The sequence below is a fragment of the Heptranchias perlo genome, chromosome 7, assembly GCF_035084215.1.
Source record: "Heptranchias perlo isolate sHepPer1 chromosome 7, sHepPer1.hap1, whole genome shotgun sequence".
Taxonomy (NCBI): Eukaryota; Metazoa; Chordata; class Chondrichthyes; order Hexanchiformes; family Hexanchidae; genus Heptranchias; species Heptranchias perlo.
The window spans coordinates 89,081,346-89,100,010 of NC_090331.1; the positions used below are offsets into that span (position 1 = coordinate 89,081,346).

The 18,665-nt window shown below is 43.2% G+C and overlaps 1 protein-coding gene across 3 annotated transcripts in view; it reads left to right on the forward strand.

The window, feature by feature from the left end:
- The window catches only part of LOC137323945 (partitioning defective 3 homolog B-like), a 750,054-nt gene that overhangs the window by 634,297 nt on the left and 97,092 nt on the right, over positions 1-18,665 (forward strand). For all 3 annotated transcript variants that reach the window (XM_067988088.1, XM_067988089.1, XM_067988092.1), the window contains one exon: positions 11,323-11,455. In XM_067988088.1, coding sequence (XP_067844189.1) covers positions 11,323-11,455 — 133 coding nt within the window. The remainder of the gene's footprint in view (positions 1-11,322; positions 11,456-18,665) is intronic.

An 18,665-nucleotide genomic window follows, 5' to 3' on the forward strand; every position in this document is an offset into this window, starting at 1 on the left:
CTCTGCTTGAGCTGTGCACGTGCCCCTCATGCTGACCTGACTATACAGTAACTTTGGCCGAGGCCTTGGGTCTGTGCTGCAAAGGGATATGAAAAAGGGAAAGAAAACAAAGAAATGCCAAATAACTTAAAACATGAAAAATAATGCTTATATAAACTTTGTGCAGTGCAGCATGCCGATAGAATGAGATGCTTCATCTTCCTGGTTTACTGCTTTTAAATATATTCAATAAATAAGCACGACGGCGAAAGATAATTTATTGCAGAGCACAGTTCATTTCACTCTGCAGAGTAGAGACTGAACACTCAAGCAGTCAGACACTGGCTCAAATCTAATTTAATATTGATAGTGTTGTTAGTCAGTGCTGTTTGTGCCTACTTAATCAAAATGGCAGGCGTAATTATCTCCCAAGCTTTAGCTAATGGAGTTCTATTACACTTAAAAGATTCATGACAGCCTATTTTCTTTGGCTTCAGATATTTTTGTGACACGGAGCGTATGTTATCCCTATAATCCCATCTTTACAGCTTGGTGCTTGAAGTTTAGTTACTGGATGTCGCTCTGACCTGTCCCTCCAGGACAGCAGATACTATTTTCTGCCCCTTTCTCCTCTAGTTACTTCATTACAATTAGTTATTAAATTTCTTATCTTAATGCACCCCTGGTGTCCCTGTGGCTTTTGTTCAGTGCCCTCTCGACGCCTAGTTTGGATCAGACTTGACAGTCGTGCGTGGATTCATGTCGCAGGCCGATGATGGTGCTTTTCAAGGCATAATGTCCGTGAAATAGGATCACAAATTACTGCGGAGCTCCGTTTCAGTGCGGAGGTTGTGTTCGGCAGGCTGCAGCATTCCAAGTTAGTATTGTGGGAGGTGCACATAGTGTGCGCCTCAGGTAGGTTATTTGCTCTGAGTCAATGTGCCAGAGTTACACCATGGATCAGGCTTCTCGATGTGCCGTGATGTTAAATATGCTTCCTGTAGGGCACAGTAAAAATGGAAACTGTGTCCCAGTACATACCCAGCAACGAGCCTCGTGTGCTATTCCGTTGTGCCTCCTAGATGCCAACCTAGCAAAAGATCAGAAGTTGACCAGCAGCTTCAATAGATGCTGGCAACGCAAAAACAGTCCTGAATGCAAGCCGCTGGCATGTGCAAACAAATAATTACACTGAAATTGCAGTGGGACAGTAACTTAAGCTGTGGGTATAAACAACATTTCTTAACTCGGAGTGAATAAACCAGAAGTACACAGAAGCCTGAAGGGACAGACAGGTGTTGAAGGCACAAGCTTTTTTTTTCTGGAGCGGGGGTTCTGGCAAATGACCCATATCAAAATTAAATTTTTGACCTGTACATTTTCCAGTGTTTTGGAATCTACAGTGAACATAATCTAAAAAGCAAAGAACATTGGTTCAATTTTATTGCCACTAACAACAACTTGCATTTATGTAACATCATTAACGTTGTAAAATGTCCCAAGGCGCATCACGGGAGTGTTAGTAAACACAATTTGACACCAAGCCACATAAGGTGATATTAGGATAGGTGACCAAAAACTTGGTCAAAAAAGTGGGTTTTAAGCAGCAACTTAAAGGAGGAGAGAGAGGCAGAGTTGTTTAGGGAGGGGAATTCCAGAGCTTAGGGCCTAGGCAGCTGAAGGCACAGCCGCCAATGATGGGAGAGGCCAGAACAATGGGGCATAACCTTAAAATTAGAGCTAGACCGTTGAGAGGTGATGTCAGAAAGCACTTCTTCACACAAAGGGGAGTGGAAATCTGGAACTCTCTCCCTCAAAAAGCTGTTGAGGCTGGGGGTCAATTGAAAATTTCAAAACTGAGATTGATAGATTGATAGCAAGGGTATTAAGGGTTACTGAACCAAGGGTGGTCGATGGAGTTAAGATACAGATCAGCCATGATCTAATTGAATTGTGGAACAGGCTCGAGATGCTGAATAGCCTACACCTGTTCCTACATTGGTATATTCTGATTTCACAGGAAACAAACTCCACCAGGTTAAGTACTTTGCAGGTAACTCACTCCACTCTATTCAATATTCCACAGGTAAATCACTCCACCCTATTCAGTATTCTACAGGTAACTCACTCCACCCTATTCCGTATTCTACAGGTAACTCACTCCACCCTATTCAGTATTCCACAGGTAACTCACTCCACGATATTCAGTATTCCACAGGTAACTCACTCCACGATATTCAGTATTCCACAGGTAACTCACTCCACGATATTCAGTATTCCACAGGTAACACGCTCCACGATATTCAGTATTCTACAGGTAACTCACTCCACGATATTCAGTATTCTACAGGTAACACACTCCACGATATTCAGTATTCTACAGGTAACTCACTCCACGATATTCAGTATTCTACAGGTAACACACTCCACGATATTCAGTATTCTACAGGTAACTCACTCCACGATATTCAGTATTCTACAGGTAACTCACTCCACGATATTCAGTATTCCACAGGTAACTCACTACAATATATTCAGTATTCCACAGGTAACTCACTACAATATATTCAGTATTCTACAGGTAACTCACTCCACAATATTCAGTATTCTATAGGTAACACACTCCACGATATTCAGTATTCCACAGGTAACTCACTCCACGATATTCAGTATTCTACAGGTAACTCACCATGATATTCAGTATTCTACAGGTAACACGCTCCACGATATTCAGTATTCTACAGGTAACTCACTCCACGATATTCAGTATTCCACAGGTAACTCACTACAATATATTCAGTATTCCACAGGTAACTCACTACAATATATTCAGTATTCTACAGGTAACTCACTCCACAATATTCAGTATTCTATAGGTAACACACTCCACGATATTCAGTATTCCACAGGTAACTCACTCCACGATATTCAGTATTCTACAGGTAACTCACCATGATATTCAGTATTCTACAGGTAACTCACTCCACGATATTCAGTATTCCACAGGTAACTCACTCCACGATATTCAGTATTCTACAGGTAACTCACTCCACGATATTCAGTATTCTACAGGTAACACACTCCACGATATTCAGTATTCCACAGGTAACACACTCCACGATATTCAGTATTCCACAGGTAACTCACTCCACGATATTCAGTATTCTACAGGTAACTCACCACGATATTCAGTATTCTACAGGTAACACACTCCACGATATTCAGTATTCTACAGGTAACACACTCCACGATATTCAGTATTCTACAGGTAACACACTCCACGATATTCAGTATTCCACAGGTAACACACTCCACGATATTCAGTATTCCACAGGTAACTCACTCCACGATATTCAGTATTCTACAGGTAACTCACCACGATATTCAGTATTCTACAGGTAACACACTCCACGATATTCAGTATTCTACAGGTAACACACTCCACGATATTCAGTATTCTACAGGTAACACACTCCACGATATTCAGTATTCTACAGGTAACTCACCATGATATTCAGTATTCTACAGGTAACTCACTCCACGATATTCAGTATTCCACAGGTAACACACTCCACGATATTCAGTATTCCACAGGTAACTCACTCCACGATATTCAGTATTCTACAGGTAACTCACCACGATATTCAGTATTCTACAGGTAACACACTCCACGATATTCAGTATTCTACAGGTAACACACTCCACGATATTCAGTATTCTACAGGTAACACACTCCACGATATTCAGTATTCTACAGGTAACTCACCACGATATTCAGTATTCCACAGGTAACACACTCCACGATATTCAGTATTCTACAGGTAACACACTCCACGATATTCAGTATTCTACAGGTAACTCACCATGATATTCAGTATTCTACAGGTAACTCACTCCACGATATTCAGTATTCTACAGGTAACTCACCATGATATTCAGTATTCTACAGGTAACACACTCCACGATATTCAGTATTCTACAGGTAACTCACCATGATATTCAGTATTCTACAGGTAACACACTCCACGATATTCAGTATTCTACAGATAACACAGTCCACCATATTTAGTATTCCACAGGTAACACACTCCGCCTCGTTCAGTATCATGTCGGTAACTCACTCCACTGTTTTCACTATTCCATAGGTAACTCCCTCCACCTTATTCAGTATTCTACAGGTAACACACTCCACCCTATTCCGTATTCTGCAGGTAACTCACTACAATATATTCAGTATTCCACAGGTAACACACTCCACCATATTCAGTATTCTACAAGTAATCCCTCCACCTTACTCAGTATTCCACAAGTAACTCTATAATATATTCACTATTCCACAAGTAACACATTCCACACACAACTAGCTCCACCATATTTAGTATTCCACAGGTAACTCACTCCACCCTATTCAGTATTATACAGGTAACTCACTCCACCCTATTCAGTATTATACAGGTAACTCACTCCACCATATTTAGTATTCCACAGGTAACTCACTCCACCCTATTCAGTATTATACAGGTAACTCACTCCACCCTATTCAGTATTATACAGGTAACTCACTCCACCCTATTCAGTATTATACAGGTAACTCACTCCACCCTATTCAGTATTATACAGGTAACTCACTCCACCCTATTCAGTATTATACAGGTAACTCACTCCACCATATTTAGTATTCCACAGGTAACTCACTCCACCCTATTCAGTATTATACAGGTAACTCACTCCACCCTATTCAGTATTATACAGGTAACTCACTCCACCCTATTCAGTATTATACAGGTAACTCACTCCACCCTATTCAGTATTATACAGGTAACTCACTCCACCCTATTCAGTATTATACAGGTAACTCACTCCACCCTATTCAGTATTATACAGGTAACTCACTCCACCCTATTCAGTATTATACAGGTAACTCACTCCACCCTATTCAGTATTATACAGGTAACTCACTCCACCCTATTCAGTATTATACAGGTAAATCACTCCACCCTATTCAGTATTATACATGTAACTCACTCCACCCTATTCAGTATTATACAGGTAACTCACTCCACCCTATTCAGTATTATACAGGTAACTCACTCCACCCTATTCAGTATTATACATGTAACTCACTCCACCCTATTCAGTATTATACATGTAACTCACTCCACCCTATTCAGTGTTCTACAGTTATCACACTCCACCCTATTCTGTATTCCACAGGTAAATCACTACGATATATTCGGTATTCCACAGGTAACTCACTCCACCCTATTCAGTTTTCTACAGGTAACTCCAGCCACCATATTCGGTATTCCACAAGTAACTCACTACAATATATTCGGTATTCCACATGTAACTCACTCCACCATATTCAGTTATCCACAGATAACCACCTCCACCATATTCAGTATTCCACAGGTAACGCACTACACCTTATTTAGCATGCCACAGCTATCTCCACCATATTCGGTATTCTACAGGGAACTCACTCCATCCTATACAGTATTTCATAGGTAACTAACCCTATCATCTTTGGTATTCTACAGGTAACTCACTCCAGCCTATTCAGTATTCAATAGGTAACACACTCCACCTTATTTAGTATTCCACATGTATCTCCCTCCGCCTTATTTAGTATTTCACAGCTAACTAACTGCAATAGATTCAGCTTCTACAGGTAAGTCACTCCACATATTCAGTATTCTACAGGTAACTCCCTCCACCTTATTCAGGTAACTCACTATAATATATTCAATATTCCACAGGTAACTCACTCCACCTTACTCAGTATTCCACAGGTAACTCACTGTAATATATTCAGTATTCCACAGGTAACCCACTCCACCATATTCAGTATTCCACGGATAACACACTCCATCTTATTTAGTATTCCACAGGTATTTCCCTCCGCCTTATTTAATATTGCACAGATAACTCACTACAATATATTAAGGATTCTACAAGTAGCACACTCCACCATATTCAGTATTCCACAGGTAACTCCCTCCACCCTATCCAGTATTCTACAGGTAATTCCCTCCACCTTATTTTGTAGTCCATAGGTAATTCACTACTATATATGCAGGATTCTACAGGTAACTCACTCCAGCTCATTCAGTATTCCACAGGCAACACGCTACAATATATTCTGTATTCCACAGGTAACTCACTCCACCTTATTTTGTAGTCCACAGGTAACTAACTACAATATATTCAGTTATCCACAGGTAACTCACTCCACCATATTCAGTATTCCACAGGTAACTAACTATAATATATTCAGTATTCCAAAGGTAAATCACTCCACCATATTCAGTATTCCATAGGTAATTCCCTCCTGGCGTATCCCACGGATATTACACTTCTAACTATTTGCCTGCAATAATGGCCCTTTGCTCCTACCCCCATCTGAGAACGAAATATCTGGGGGTGATCGTGAGGAAATAAATGCGAGTTTATTTGAAGCTAATTAACAGCAAGTTGTGTCAGACTGTAACTTTGAAATAGATGCCCTCCTGCATAACTCTTCCTGTTGTCCCGGGCACTGCAGAGTATCAGCAATTGCTTTCTGATAATAAATGTACAGAAGGCTGCCTGCAAGAACCCCCGTCATTGTAGCTCGAGGTCATCTATTCTAAATTAAAAATGCGTGACATGGTTTGGCTGCAAGTAATAATGACAGAAATGCCTTCTGTCCCAAGCATTTGAAAAAACAATTGCTTGTACTTACCGTGATGAATGTGGCTTTATTAAAAATTCTATAAAACAGATGTTTTACATTTCGATATGCTGTGATCAGGGTTACCATTCATGTAATTGGCTGTGGAGGGTAATGGCTGTTTTATGTGGTGTGTATCTTATTTTCCTCTTCATGTCTGCTATCTTAACTGGTCAGCTACTGCAATTCGTACAACTATTTATTTTTGAATTTGCCTCCTAGCTGTATTTGACAGGCCTGGGTTTGAAGCTGTGGCAATCATTTTTTTTTAATATAATAAATGCCTTTACCTACACATGCACAGAGATGACAGAGCGTACTGTCAAATATTTCTGGAACAGCTGAGCTGCAGTGGTGTCTTCCGGTCCTGTGCATTTCCATTTAGTTGTTGGCCTCCTGTAACGGTGCTTGCAGGTGAAAACAAAAGTAAAGAGTTTGTCTCTTCCTGTAACTGGCCCTCTGCTTTTCCCTCATTTTCTAGTGTTCTCTCTCCTCTCTCTCCCTGTTTGTCTTCTGTTCTCTCTCTCTCTTTATATAACTCTCACACTTTCATTTGTTTATCTGTTTGTCCCCGACTCTCACGTTCTCACTCTATCTCATAAGCACTCGCCCCCCCTTCCTCGCTCGCCCCCCCCCCTCCTCGCTCGCCCCCCCCTTCCTCGCTCGCCCCCCCCTTCCTCGCTCGCCCCCCCCTTCCTCGCTCGCCCCCCCCTTCCTCGCTCGCCCCCCCCTTCCTCGCTCGCCCCCCCCCTTCCTCGCTCGCCCCCCCCTTCCTCGCTCGCCCCCCCCTTTCCTCGCTCGCCCCCCCCTTCCTCGCTCGCCCCCCCCTTCCTCGCTCGCCCCCCCCCTTCCTCGCTCGCCCCCCCCTTCCTCGCTCGCCCCCCCCTTCCTCGCTCGCCCCCCCCTTCCTCGCTCGCCCCCCCCTTCCTCGCTCGCCCCCCCCTTCCTCGCTCGCCCCCCCCTTCCTCGCTCGCCCCCCCCTTCCTCGCTCGCCCCCCCCTTCCTCGCTCGCCCCCCCCTTCCTCGCTCGCCCCCCCCTTCCTCGCTCGCCCCCCCTTCCTCGCTCGCCCCCCCCTTCCTCGCTCGCCCCCCCCTTCCTCGCTCGCCCTCCCCACCTCCCCCCCTTCTCGCTCGCCCTCAGAGAGTGACTGGGGTGCCAGTGTCTGCCGTGGGAAGAAGCAGGGGGCTTGGGCCTGACCTTTGAATGCACCTTGACCCCGTACTAGAAGGCATTCCCGTTCGTGGTGGAACCATGGCCCTGAATGATTCTGAAGTTGAAACACTGAAATGTGCACATTTGAGAGAGAAACTGAAGGGGTAGGCTAGGCTGGATATGGGGTGGGCTGGGGTGGAATGGAACTTAAGGTTAGGAGGGAGTGGAGCTTGAACAGAGGCCTAACACCCAATGTTGGAGTGGGGGAAGACCCTGAGGCCTAAAAGAAGATGGTTAAAGGACACACTGGGCCCAAGGCCAAATGCTGGAGGGTAGCTTGGAAAAGCCATTCTGATGTTGGCCAAAGCAAATAGACTGAGACAAAAGATGAACTTGATATGAAATTGGTGACAGATTCCAAATACTGTAACATGCTCATTTTTATGACTAAAATATATATATATATATATATATATATATAAATATCTATATCTTTCTAGCTATATATCTGTCTGTCTATATTTTAGTCAGTTGCGTACTTTTGAGTAGTACTCCACACGGTTAGGGGTTAAGGACGTTCCTTGTTTGGCATCTCCTAAGTGGAGTGAGACCTGATCTGGTATGTAGGCTTGTCTCAGTGGTCTCTGGTGAATTTGGTTTCCATTGTTTGGATTGGTGGCAGGGGTGATGTGATGTGAGGCGTAAACACTGTGCTTTGAATTACAACATCTATGAAATCTGAAAACTGCAAAGCCTGTAGTAGAAAAGGCCACAAGTCATACCTGAATCTTGCTGAGCCCGTGACTGGCTTGCTAAGAAACTAGAGTTGAACCTTTGTTCCTATGGGCAGTGCAAATAAGAAAAGGCCTTGTTATTTTTGGGTCTATCTTCAGCATTCAGCACAAACTCATTTATTATTTCCGCTCCTGAATATGCTGGTATTTTCCACAAAACAATGCCTCTGGAAGTGATAATCGTTTAATTCTGAATACTGAATGTGACACGAGATACAGAACAGTTCAGAATTTCTACAATTAAACTATCTACTTAATAAAATAAAAACCTGAAGACTAGCAAATCAATGAAAAAGAATGAAAGACTTGCATTTATATAGCTCCTTTCACGACCTCAGGACATCCCAAAGCGCTTGACAGCCAATTAAATACTTTTTTGAAGTGTAGTCACTGTTGTAATGTAGGAAATGCAGCAGCCAACTTATGCACAGAAAGGTTCCACAAATAGCAATGTGATAATCAGATAATCTGTTTTAGTGATGTTGGTTGAATGTAAATATTGTCCAGGACATCGAAGAAAACTCCCCTACTTTTCTTCGAATAGTGCCATGGAATCTTTTAAGTCCACCTGAGATGACAGTTTAACGGCACCTCCGACAGTGCAGCACTCCCTCAGTACTGCACTGGAGTGTCAGCCTAGATTTTGTGTTCAAGTCTCTGGAGTGGGACTTGAACCCACAACCTTCTGACTCAGAGGCAAGAGTGCCACTGAGCCACGCTGACACTTTTTTGTCAGAATGGTGGCGCAATGTCCACTCTCTCGACCCTTTTCTCCAGAACTGCATCTCTGAAATTCTCTTCCTTTCTGTTTCTCTCCCCAACTTTAAAACCCTGCTTTTACGAAGCTTTTGGTCACCTCTCTCAATTCCCTTCCTTTGTGAAGTGCCTCAAGACATTTTCTACATGAAATGCGCTGTAGAAGTGCAAGTTGTTGTCTATCAGAAATGTCCCAAAACGTCTCTTTACTTTGAAGTGAAACGACTGTTGTTGTGCGGACAGATATCCTTAGATCAGGATTATCCTTTGAAAAGTTGAGCTTTGTTCCTGAGATCTGTACACTGATAGTGAATAGGATGTGATTTCATGGCAGAAAAATTCAATCATTGGGTGAAGCTACACTGTATTGTAATTTAAAAGGGATAGTATCTTACAGTACAACGTAAAGTTACTTCACATAGAGGAAGGTGCACCAATCGCCTCAATTTTAAAATTCTCATCTTTGTGTTCAAATCCTTCCATGGTCTCGCTCCTCCCTATCTCTGTAACCTCCTCCAGCCCTACAACCCTCTGAGATCTCTGCGATGCTCCAACTTGGGCCTCTTGTGCATCCCCCCACTTCCTTCACGCACCCACCCCCCCCATTGGCCGTGCTGTGCCGTGCCTTCAGCTGCCTAGCCCCTAAGCTCTGGAATTCTCTCCCTAAACCTCTTCCTCCTCCTTTAAGACGTTGCTTAAAACCTACCTCTTTGACGAATGCACACCTCATTGGATAGAAACCATAGTTGAATTTACCCCCTGTCCCCACTTCCTAGCCCAGGGGCGGTGAGGCCAATTACAAGACCCCAACTGCTGCCCAGCTGAGGTAACCAACTCCTGCACAGACTGGGGAATCAAACCTGGCACCTTCTGGTTGGTGTGGCTTAGTACTGTACTGTGCAGTGCATTTACCTGCTAAGCCATCAGGGAGCTCAGAACACTGCCTCCTTTGAAGAGGAATTGACATCTCTTAACATAGAATTACAAAGAATTTATAGCACAGAAACAGGCCATTTGGTGTTTATGCTTCACATGGGCCTCCTCCCACTCTATTTACTTCATCTCGCCCTATCGAAATATCCATCTATTCCTTTTACCCTAATCAAGCTTCCCCTAAAATGCATCTATGCTGTTTGCCTCAACCACTCCATGTGGTACCGAGTTCCACATTCTAATGCTAAAGGGGTCAAGGGATATGGGGAAAAAGCAGTACTGAGTCAGACGATCAGCCATGATCATTTTGAATGGCGGAGCAGGCCCGAAGGGCCGAATGGCCTACTCTTGCTCCTATTTTCTATGTTTCTGATATGTTTCTAACCACTCTCTGGGTAAAGAAGTTACTCCTGAATTCCATATTGGATTTATTCGTGACTGTCTTATATTTATGACTTCTAGTTTTGGACTCCCCTACAAGTGGAAATATTTTCTCTACATGAACCCTATCGAACTCCTTCATAATTTTAAAGACTACCATCAGGTCACCTCTTGGTCTTCTCTTTTTGAGAGAAGTGGGGTCAGTTTAGTTGTCCAAGGAGTATTAAAAGGGATGGATGAGTTTCTGAAACAACCTGCTCCAAAGAGACTCTTCTCTCGGGCTGCCATGTTGACCTGTGATGGGAAATGCTATGTTCATGGCACCAAATCCTAGAGTTGACTCGATTACATCATTCTGCCCTTCTCCCTATATAATGGTGCACCGTTAATAGGAGGAAATATTTATTCGTACCAATTTTGAAGCAGTTTATACGAGCAGTCGTGGGGAGTAGGCTGTTGTAGCATTCGGAAAAGAAATCTGATTTGGAAGCCAAAAGTCCCAAATGTGTGTAAAAAAAATCATCCGTGATTGTTAACACTGAGTCATTGCGTTGCCTGTAACAGTTGAGGTGAGAAGGCTTAACACCTAATCCTGTCCCATTTCTTATATGCAGTGCAAGACCCACTAACTTCGAGCGAGTCCACCAACTGAGGAAGGAGTACCATCAAGCCCGAAGGGAGGGTGCCATTCCATCTTATGAAGAGCATGAAGGCAGGTGGCGGCCTGGTGACTACGAACCACCTTGGGTAAGTCTCGTCGCGTGAGTTTTCGGTGAGGGGGGTGGTGTCTTCTATTTAATTCCCCGTAAATAAACCTGCCCTTCACCCGGTCCAACCGGACCTGTCTCTGGTGCAGCTGACCAGACATCCAAAGCAAGGTAGAGACCCGCAGTGGCCTAAACCGTTAAATCCCAGCTGCACTGATATCAATCACAGCTGTCTTGAATGTGTGCTTTCTGGGCATGTTGAAAGCTGAATAGCACATCTCTCATGCATTTTGGCCAGTGGTAGGCAGCAATAAATATTTACTTGTGCCAGCATATGTTTTCTTGGCTTGTCCCAGCTGGATGGTTATTTTGATACCTGGGTGAAAAATTTTGTATTCTTTCTCCATGTTCTTTATGTGCATTAACTTTAGATTTATTTAGCATATGGGAGTCCCGCGTTGCACTTTTGTTTATCCCCATAAGGGACTTCATACCTCTCCAAGTACAGGGGAGGCAGTTCAAATGAGTTTATTTTGGTTTACTGAGCGAGAAAAAGAAATGCAGCTTCCCAGACACCAAGAAAACAAACAGCAGCTGATCTACCTTCTCACGATCACTTCAGCAAGTTAACAGTCGGGTGGTTTCAGAACCCAGTGTGCTTCTATATAAATGACCACAGTGTTGTGGAGTGACACTGTGACTAATTCCTCGCTGCGGAGTAGGGTCTCTGACCCTCCAGGATTGTGCTGAAGTCTCCAGGAATTGAAGACTAATCTCCTGGGCACTGCTTTCAGCAATTCTGGAGAAAAATCATTAGGCTATTAAAACAGAATTGTGTGTTTTTTGTATTTTCTTTGAATTATTAGTTATTTATTTATTAGTTATAAAAATATTGGAGGTGGGAAAAAGGGTCATTTGACCGGGCGGGGTGGTTGGAGACTGGAGGCCATGTGATGTAACCTCCAGGAATATGTCCAACCAGAGATGGCATCCCTTTCCATTTGACTGATAGAGGGTGGAGGTGACAGGAAGATTATACCAAAAAAACACACGTTCAATTAATTGTATTTTGTTAATAGAATACATGGCTTCGAACCAAAAGTGTGAAAGGCTAACGCTGCGTGGCATGTTGGCATTCTGTGCAAGTTGGGTGGGACAATAAGTGTTTGCTCCTCAGACATGTTGGAGCAGTGCATTTCTGATCTTGGTCAAGGGTAGGGAGAAGGGGGGAGAGACAAGAGCCTGTACTGCAATCAGGGATTCTATCCACCCATTAAAAGAAGAAGAGAGCATTAATCTGCATCACTTCTGTGCATCTCCAAGTTAGGGTTGCCAACTCTGGTTGGATGTATTCCTGAAGGTTTCATCACATGGTCTCCTGCCTCCAACTGCCCCACCCCCACACTGGTCGGCCAACACATCCACCCCTCCTTCCCATGCCAATTGGGAAGTGAACAGGGTCTTCATTACCCGATTGGATGATTCTTTACTGTTAGTGAAACAGCCTTTTTTTCCCCCAGCTGCAATATTTTTCATCACTAATAAATGGAAGTGTTCAAAGAAAATGGAAAAGAAACACTTTTTTATTGCCCCTTTGATCTTTCTCCTATGTTGCTTGCCGCAGTTTCCAGGAGATTAATCTTCAATTCCTGGAGACTCCAGGCCAATACTGGAGAGTTGGCAACCCTACTCCAGGTGGAAATGACAGAAATGGTATTTTTCAAAGAATGGAGGGAGTGAAGGTATAATTTGAAAGACTAAAACATAAAAATCATGGGAGTTTACATCTGAAGTGACAATTAGATTTGTATTAAGTATCGATGACAAATTTTTAAAAAAATATTCATTCTTGGGATGTGGGCATAGCTGGCAAAGGCGGTATTTATTGCCAATCCCTAGTTGCCCTGATTTTGATACAACTGACTTCCTTGCTTGGCTGCTTCAGAGGCTAAGAAAGAGTCAACCATGTTAGTATGGGACTGAAGTCACATATAGGCCAGACCGGGTAAAGAGGGGAAGTTTCCTTCCCGAAAGGACATTAATGAACCAATTGGGTTTTCACAACAATCCGATAGCTTCATGGTCACTTTTACAGATTTGTTTAACTGTATTCAAATTCTCACACAGCCTTGGTGAGATTTGAACTCATGTTCTCTGGATTATTAGTCCAAGCCTCTGAATTACTCGTCCAGCAACATAACCACTACGCTACAATACCCTATAACAAATGTTGTTGTGAGAAGGCCCCAGGATCTATAGTAGCGCAGGATGTTGGCTAACAATTGAAAAGTTGTGATGCTGATCGTCACTCAACCTGGCCTGCCTTGGTTGGATGAGTTTCACTAGATCTTTACCAGGCGGTGAGATGCAGCACTGTATGAAAGTGGAGCATTTAATCTTAATGGGGGAGGGTGTAGGGAAAATAGATACAAATCAGACATTTGGAGGGGATGTATGCTTTACCTGTGGGTCCTGCTGTTAAGTTATTAATGGCGGCTATTGGAAAAGTCAGTATCCCAGATCCAGCCAAATGTCACAGCTGAAGAAGCATTTACTTGGTGCATAAACTAGCCAGTCGGCTTCCTTCCCACTCGACTCCCTCGCTAAGTTGTTTTAATTATTCTAAATAGTATTTAGATTACTATCTAAATACTAGATATTTAGTATCTAAATATTAATGATTAATGATTTTATTACTGCGGATTGTTAATGAGATTGTTTCTTCAGGAATCACTTCAGTCCACATATTGGTCTAAATAGTCCTCACAGCAGCACAGGTGAGTTGGGCGACTTAGCGGGTTGAAACCCTGCAGCCCTATCTTTTGGATGAGATGTTAAGCCGAGGCCCTCTCAGATAGACGTAAAAGATCCCACGGCACTATTTCAAAGAAGACCAGGGGAGTTCTCCCCGGTGTCCTGGCCAATATTTATCCCTCAACCAACATCACTAAAACAGATTACCTGGTCATTATCACACCGCTGTTTGTGGGACCTTGCTGTGCACAAATTGGCTGCCGCATTTCCTACATTACAACAGTGATTACAGTTCAAAAGTACTTAATTGGCTGTAAAGCGCTTTGGGACGTCCTGAGATCGTGAAATGCTCTATAGGAATGAGAGTCTTTCTTTCTTTTTGTACCCATATCCACGTTATCTATGGTACCAGGCATTTACCCAAGTGTGCTGTGGCATTCAAGTTGTACTGCTCTTTAACGGGAAAAAATAAATTGTGGGAGTAATTACTGTGAGCATCAACTACATACTTCTGAGCGAGTGAGGCCCGCTTTTTAATTTTTCTTTCCCTCCAAGAAGTTTAATTTTAAAAAAGAAAAAATACTTCTCAAGGTTTCCACAATGGAACCCTGTTAGTTCCCGAATAAAACAATGATGATGGTGCGTTCCAGTGACATCAGCCAAGGGATTTCCTTAGAACATGCCTGCTTCCTGCTATTGTAGCTGGTGGATTGAATCAGTTTTCAGACTGATCACAAGCCATCTCTGTTGTCTGAGTATTTTGTTATTTGCTATGAAGTTCCAATTTGTGTCTTGACAACAACTTGCATTTATACAGAGCCTTTAACATAGTAAAACGTCCCAAGACGCTTCACAGGAGCGTTATCAGACAAAATTTGACACCGAGCCACATAAGGAGTTATTCGGACAGGTGACCAAACGCTTGGTCAAAGGTAGATTTTAAGGAGGGGCGGTTTAGGGAGGAAATTCCAGAGCTTAGGGCCTAGGCAACTGAAGGCACGGCCGTCAATAATGGAGCGATGGAAATCGGGGATGTACAAGAAGCCAGAATTGGAGGAACACAGAGTTTTTGGAGAGTTGTAGAGCTGGAGGAGGTTACAGAGATAGGGACAGGGCAAGGGCATGGAGAGATTTGAGCTCCAGGGTGAGAATTTTAAAATCGAGGCGTTGTCTGACAGGGAGCACGGGTGATGGGTGACACCTTTTGAGTAAATGTTCCTTATTCCCATGGGAAGCTAAGTTGTGCTCGACCTACCATGTTGTAACAATTCCTAATCAGCGGCAAAATGATTGGACAGGTTTTATCTTTATTATTGTGATAGTTTTTAATTTTTTCTTTTGTAGGATACTCCACTATGCCATGCTTCATTCCCCCACAGAAAGGGTTTGGGCAACTGATATGCAGTGAGGAATTGATGTCCGTTGCTTTATAATCAATGACTGAGATGCCCAAGAACAGTTTGCAGTGACCTTTCTTCTCCTCACTCCCATCTTTCGCCTGTGAGTCAGAAGGTCGCGGATTCAAGCCCCATTCCAGAGACTTGAGCACATAATCTAGGCTGACTCCAGTGCAGTTCTGAGGGAGTGCTGCACTGTCGGAGGTGCCGTCTTTTGGATGAGATTTTACACCAAGACCTAGTCTGCCCCCTCAGATGAACATAATAGATCCCATGGCACTATTTTGAAGAGGAGCAGGGTAGTTCTGTCCAATATTTATCCCTCAACCAATATCATTAAAATAGTTTCACAAGTCTCATTGCTGTTCATGGGGCCTTGGCTGCCGTGTTTGCCTACGTAACAGGAATGCGCTTCAAAAGTAACCCATTGGCTGTGAAATGCTTTGGGACACACTGAGGATGTGTAATATAAATTCAAATCCTTTTCTTTTCCTATCCTTTCTAGTCACCTCTTAGTGCATTCCCTTCTGGCACAGTCAAGGCCAGGAGTTAATAGTGTGAGGGCTCGTTGGAATGAACCACCAGCCTCTTCCTACCCCTCTTTGGCATGGTATGTGAATGTACCAGCCCACTGTGCCTCTAAGCAGCCCAATGGGAGATTTGTAACCCTCATTCTCTTCCAGACAAACCATGAGCTGACAACCTAAAAGAAATTTTAGACTGTTCTGACCAAAACACTGGGTGGTGAATAATTACATCTCCAGAGACTGACGTCAGGCTGGCATTTTCTTGATAGCTGGGCTTTGGAGTGAGCAGAAAGGTCGTAACAGCTCCTGTTAATGGCAGTCATTATAGTTGGTGAAGTTATCATTAGGGTGAATGGCTAAAGCAGTGGTACTTAATCGCTGGGGTAAAAGATTAGAGTTCATTGCATCGTCAGTGTAGTATGGGCACTACCCGGGGAAAAAAATACCAGTGTAGATCTAATGGTCAGTAGTGTAGCCATCAAGAGTGACCAGATAGTAAGTAAATATGCTTGTTTGAACTTAGAGCGGAATCTCCAGGAAAACGTGTCAGAAGTGCAGTATTGAAACTTTATCCACAACTGTCCACTGTCGTTAGTATAAAATGGAATTCCTTAAGTGTTTTTCAATACAAAATTGATCTTTTTCTTCACCATAAAAGCCCGTGCCCTGCTAATGTGCTAGAAGCAATAATTTTTCCTTAACCCCCACAGACAAATGAATAGGGCATCATTCAAACAAGGGAAAACTCCCTTCAAGTTTAATTTTCAAACTGTGCTCCATAGACCATAGGGTGTATGCAAGGCCATCAGATCTTTGTCCGTGTTGAGCTGACATATCTTGTGTTGTGAGCAGTGTCTTGAGAGTTCTGCACTCCATATGTTTCCATATTTGTTCACATGTTAGCACATTACTTCTGTTGCTGTATAGTAATAATAAAAAAAACATTTTATGCAGTTAGGTTGCTGATACTGTATTTTGGAAGTGAGGACAGGAAGTTCCCAGGAGTGTATCAGTATTTACAGGCAATCCCCAGGAGCGTATCAGTATTTGCGGGGGGGCCCACTATATAGAAGCCACTCAAAGCTTGGCTCCATGCAGGAGCCATCGTGATCTTGTGGTTGTCCTCCCCCCCCGCTAAAGGGTATTGGGCTTTGTTCTTCAAAAAGTATCCCGGGCATTTTTTTCCTCCTGCAATTAGCAAGAGTCGCTTTGTTGTCAACACAGCACAATTCACCATCAATATTTGGTATTTTTTTTTACCTTATTAGTTCGCACTTCTACCCTTACATTCCGGTTTTGTTTTGCACTTTCAAACTAAGGACTAATTTTCAGCTTCGCTGTCATTGGCATTGACTTCTGTTTTTGAAGCATGATTTATTGTTTTCACGCTTAAGCTGATTGATTGAGACTCCAGTTGACTGTGTCTTTGTGTTGGTTGATTCGTCCTTGACTTTGGCCCATGGAGGTGTTCGGTTTCAAGATCTGTGCATTGCTCTATGAATCCTTTCAAGTGACTGATGCCTGTGGAAAGTTTTTGCATTTTTCACAGGCTGCACATGATTTCCAGAAGTGCCTACCAGTTCCAGGTTAAGCAGCAGGGCTTGCGGTGAATGTCTGATTCATTGGATACAGACTCCGCAGGGTGAGATGGTTTCTCACAAAGCTACCTACGAAAAAAGAGCTAGAGGTAATTTACATGCTTTTCCAAAGTACTATTGCTTTGATTTGACATCTCATGATAACAAATATTTTGGTGCTGTGAAAAAAAGAAAAAATTTACATTCATACAGCGCCTTTCACGATCTCAGGATGCCCCAAAGCACTTTACAGCCAATTAGGTACTTTTGAAGTGTAGTCACTGTTGTAATGTAGGGGAACATGGCAGCAAACGTGCGCACAGCAAGATCCCACAAAAAGCAATGTGAGAATGACCAGATAATCTGTTTTAGTGATGTTGGTTGAGGGATTAATATTGGCCAGGACACCGGGGAGAACTCCCCTGCTCTTCTTTGAAAGAGTGCCATGGAATCTTTCACGTCCACCTGAGAGGGCAGACGGGGCCTCGGTTTAACGTCCCATGCTAAAGACAGCACCTCCAACAGTGCAGCCCTCCCTTGGTACTGCTCAGAAGTGCCAGCCTAGATTATGTACTCAAGTCTGTGGAGTGGGACTTGAACACACAACCTTCTGACTCAGAGGTGAGAGTGCTGGCACTGTACCACGGCTGACACCTCAAAGCTGAGATGCTGCAAGCCAACCTCAGCATCTAGCCATGGAGCTTTCCGCCTCTTCTGAGTAACTTTACATAATTCATTTGTGCGTGGAAATTAAATAAATAAGGAAGAAAGTCGGGTTACATCCTGAGTATAATATCCCTCGTACTGTGGATTAGTGGGTGTGTAAGTTCCTTGTTGTATCAACATGGTCTCTGTGCTACCAATGTTTTTCAAAAGAACTGAATTCTGCTTCCAGGAAGACACTTTATGGTATCAAACTATGAATAGAACAACAGCCCGGTAGTTTATCCCCTCATTTATTCAACCTATTCATTTACCCATTGTTGACATTGGTC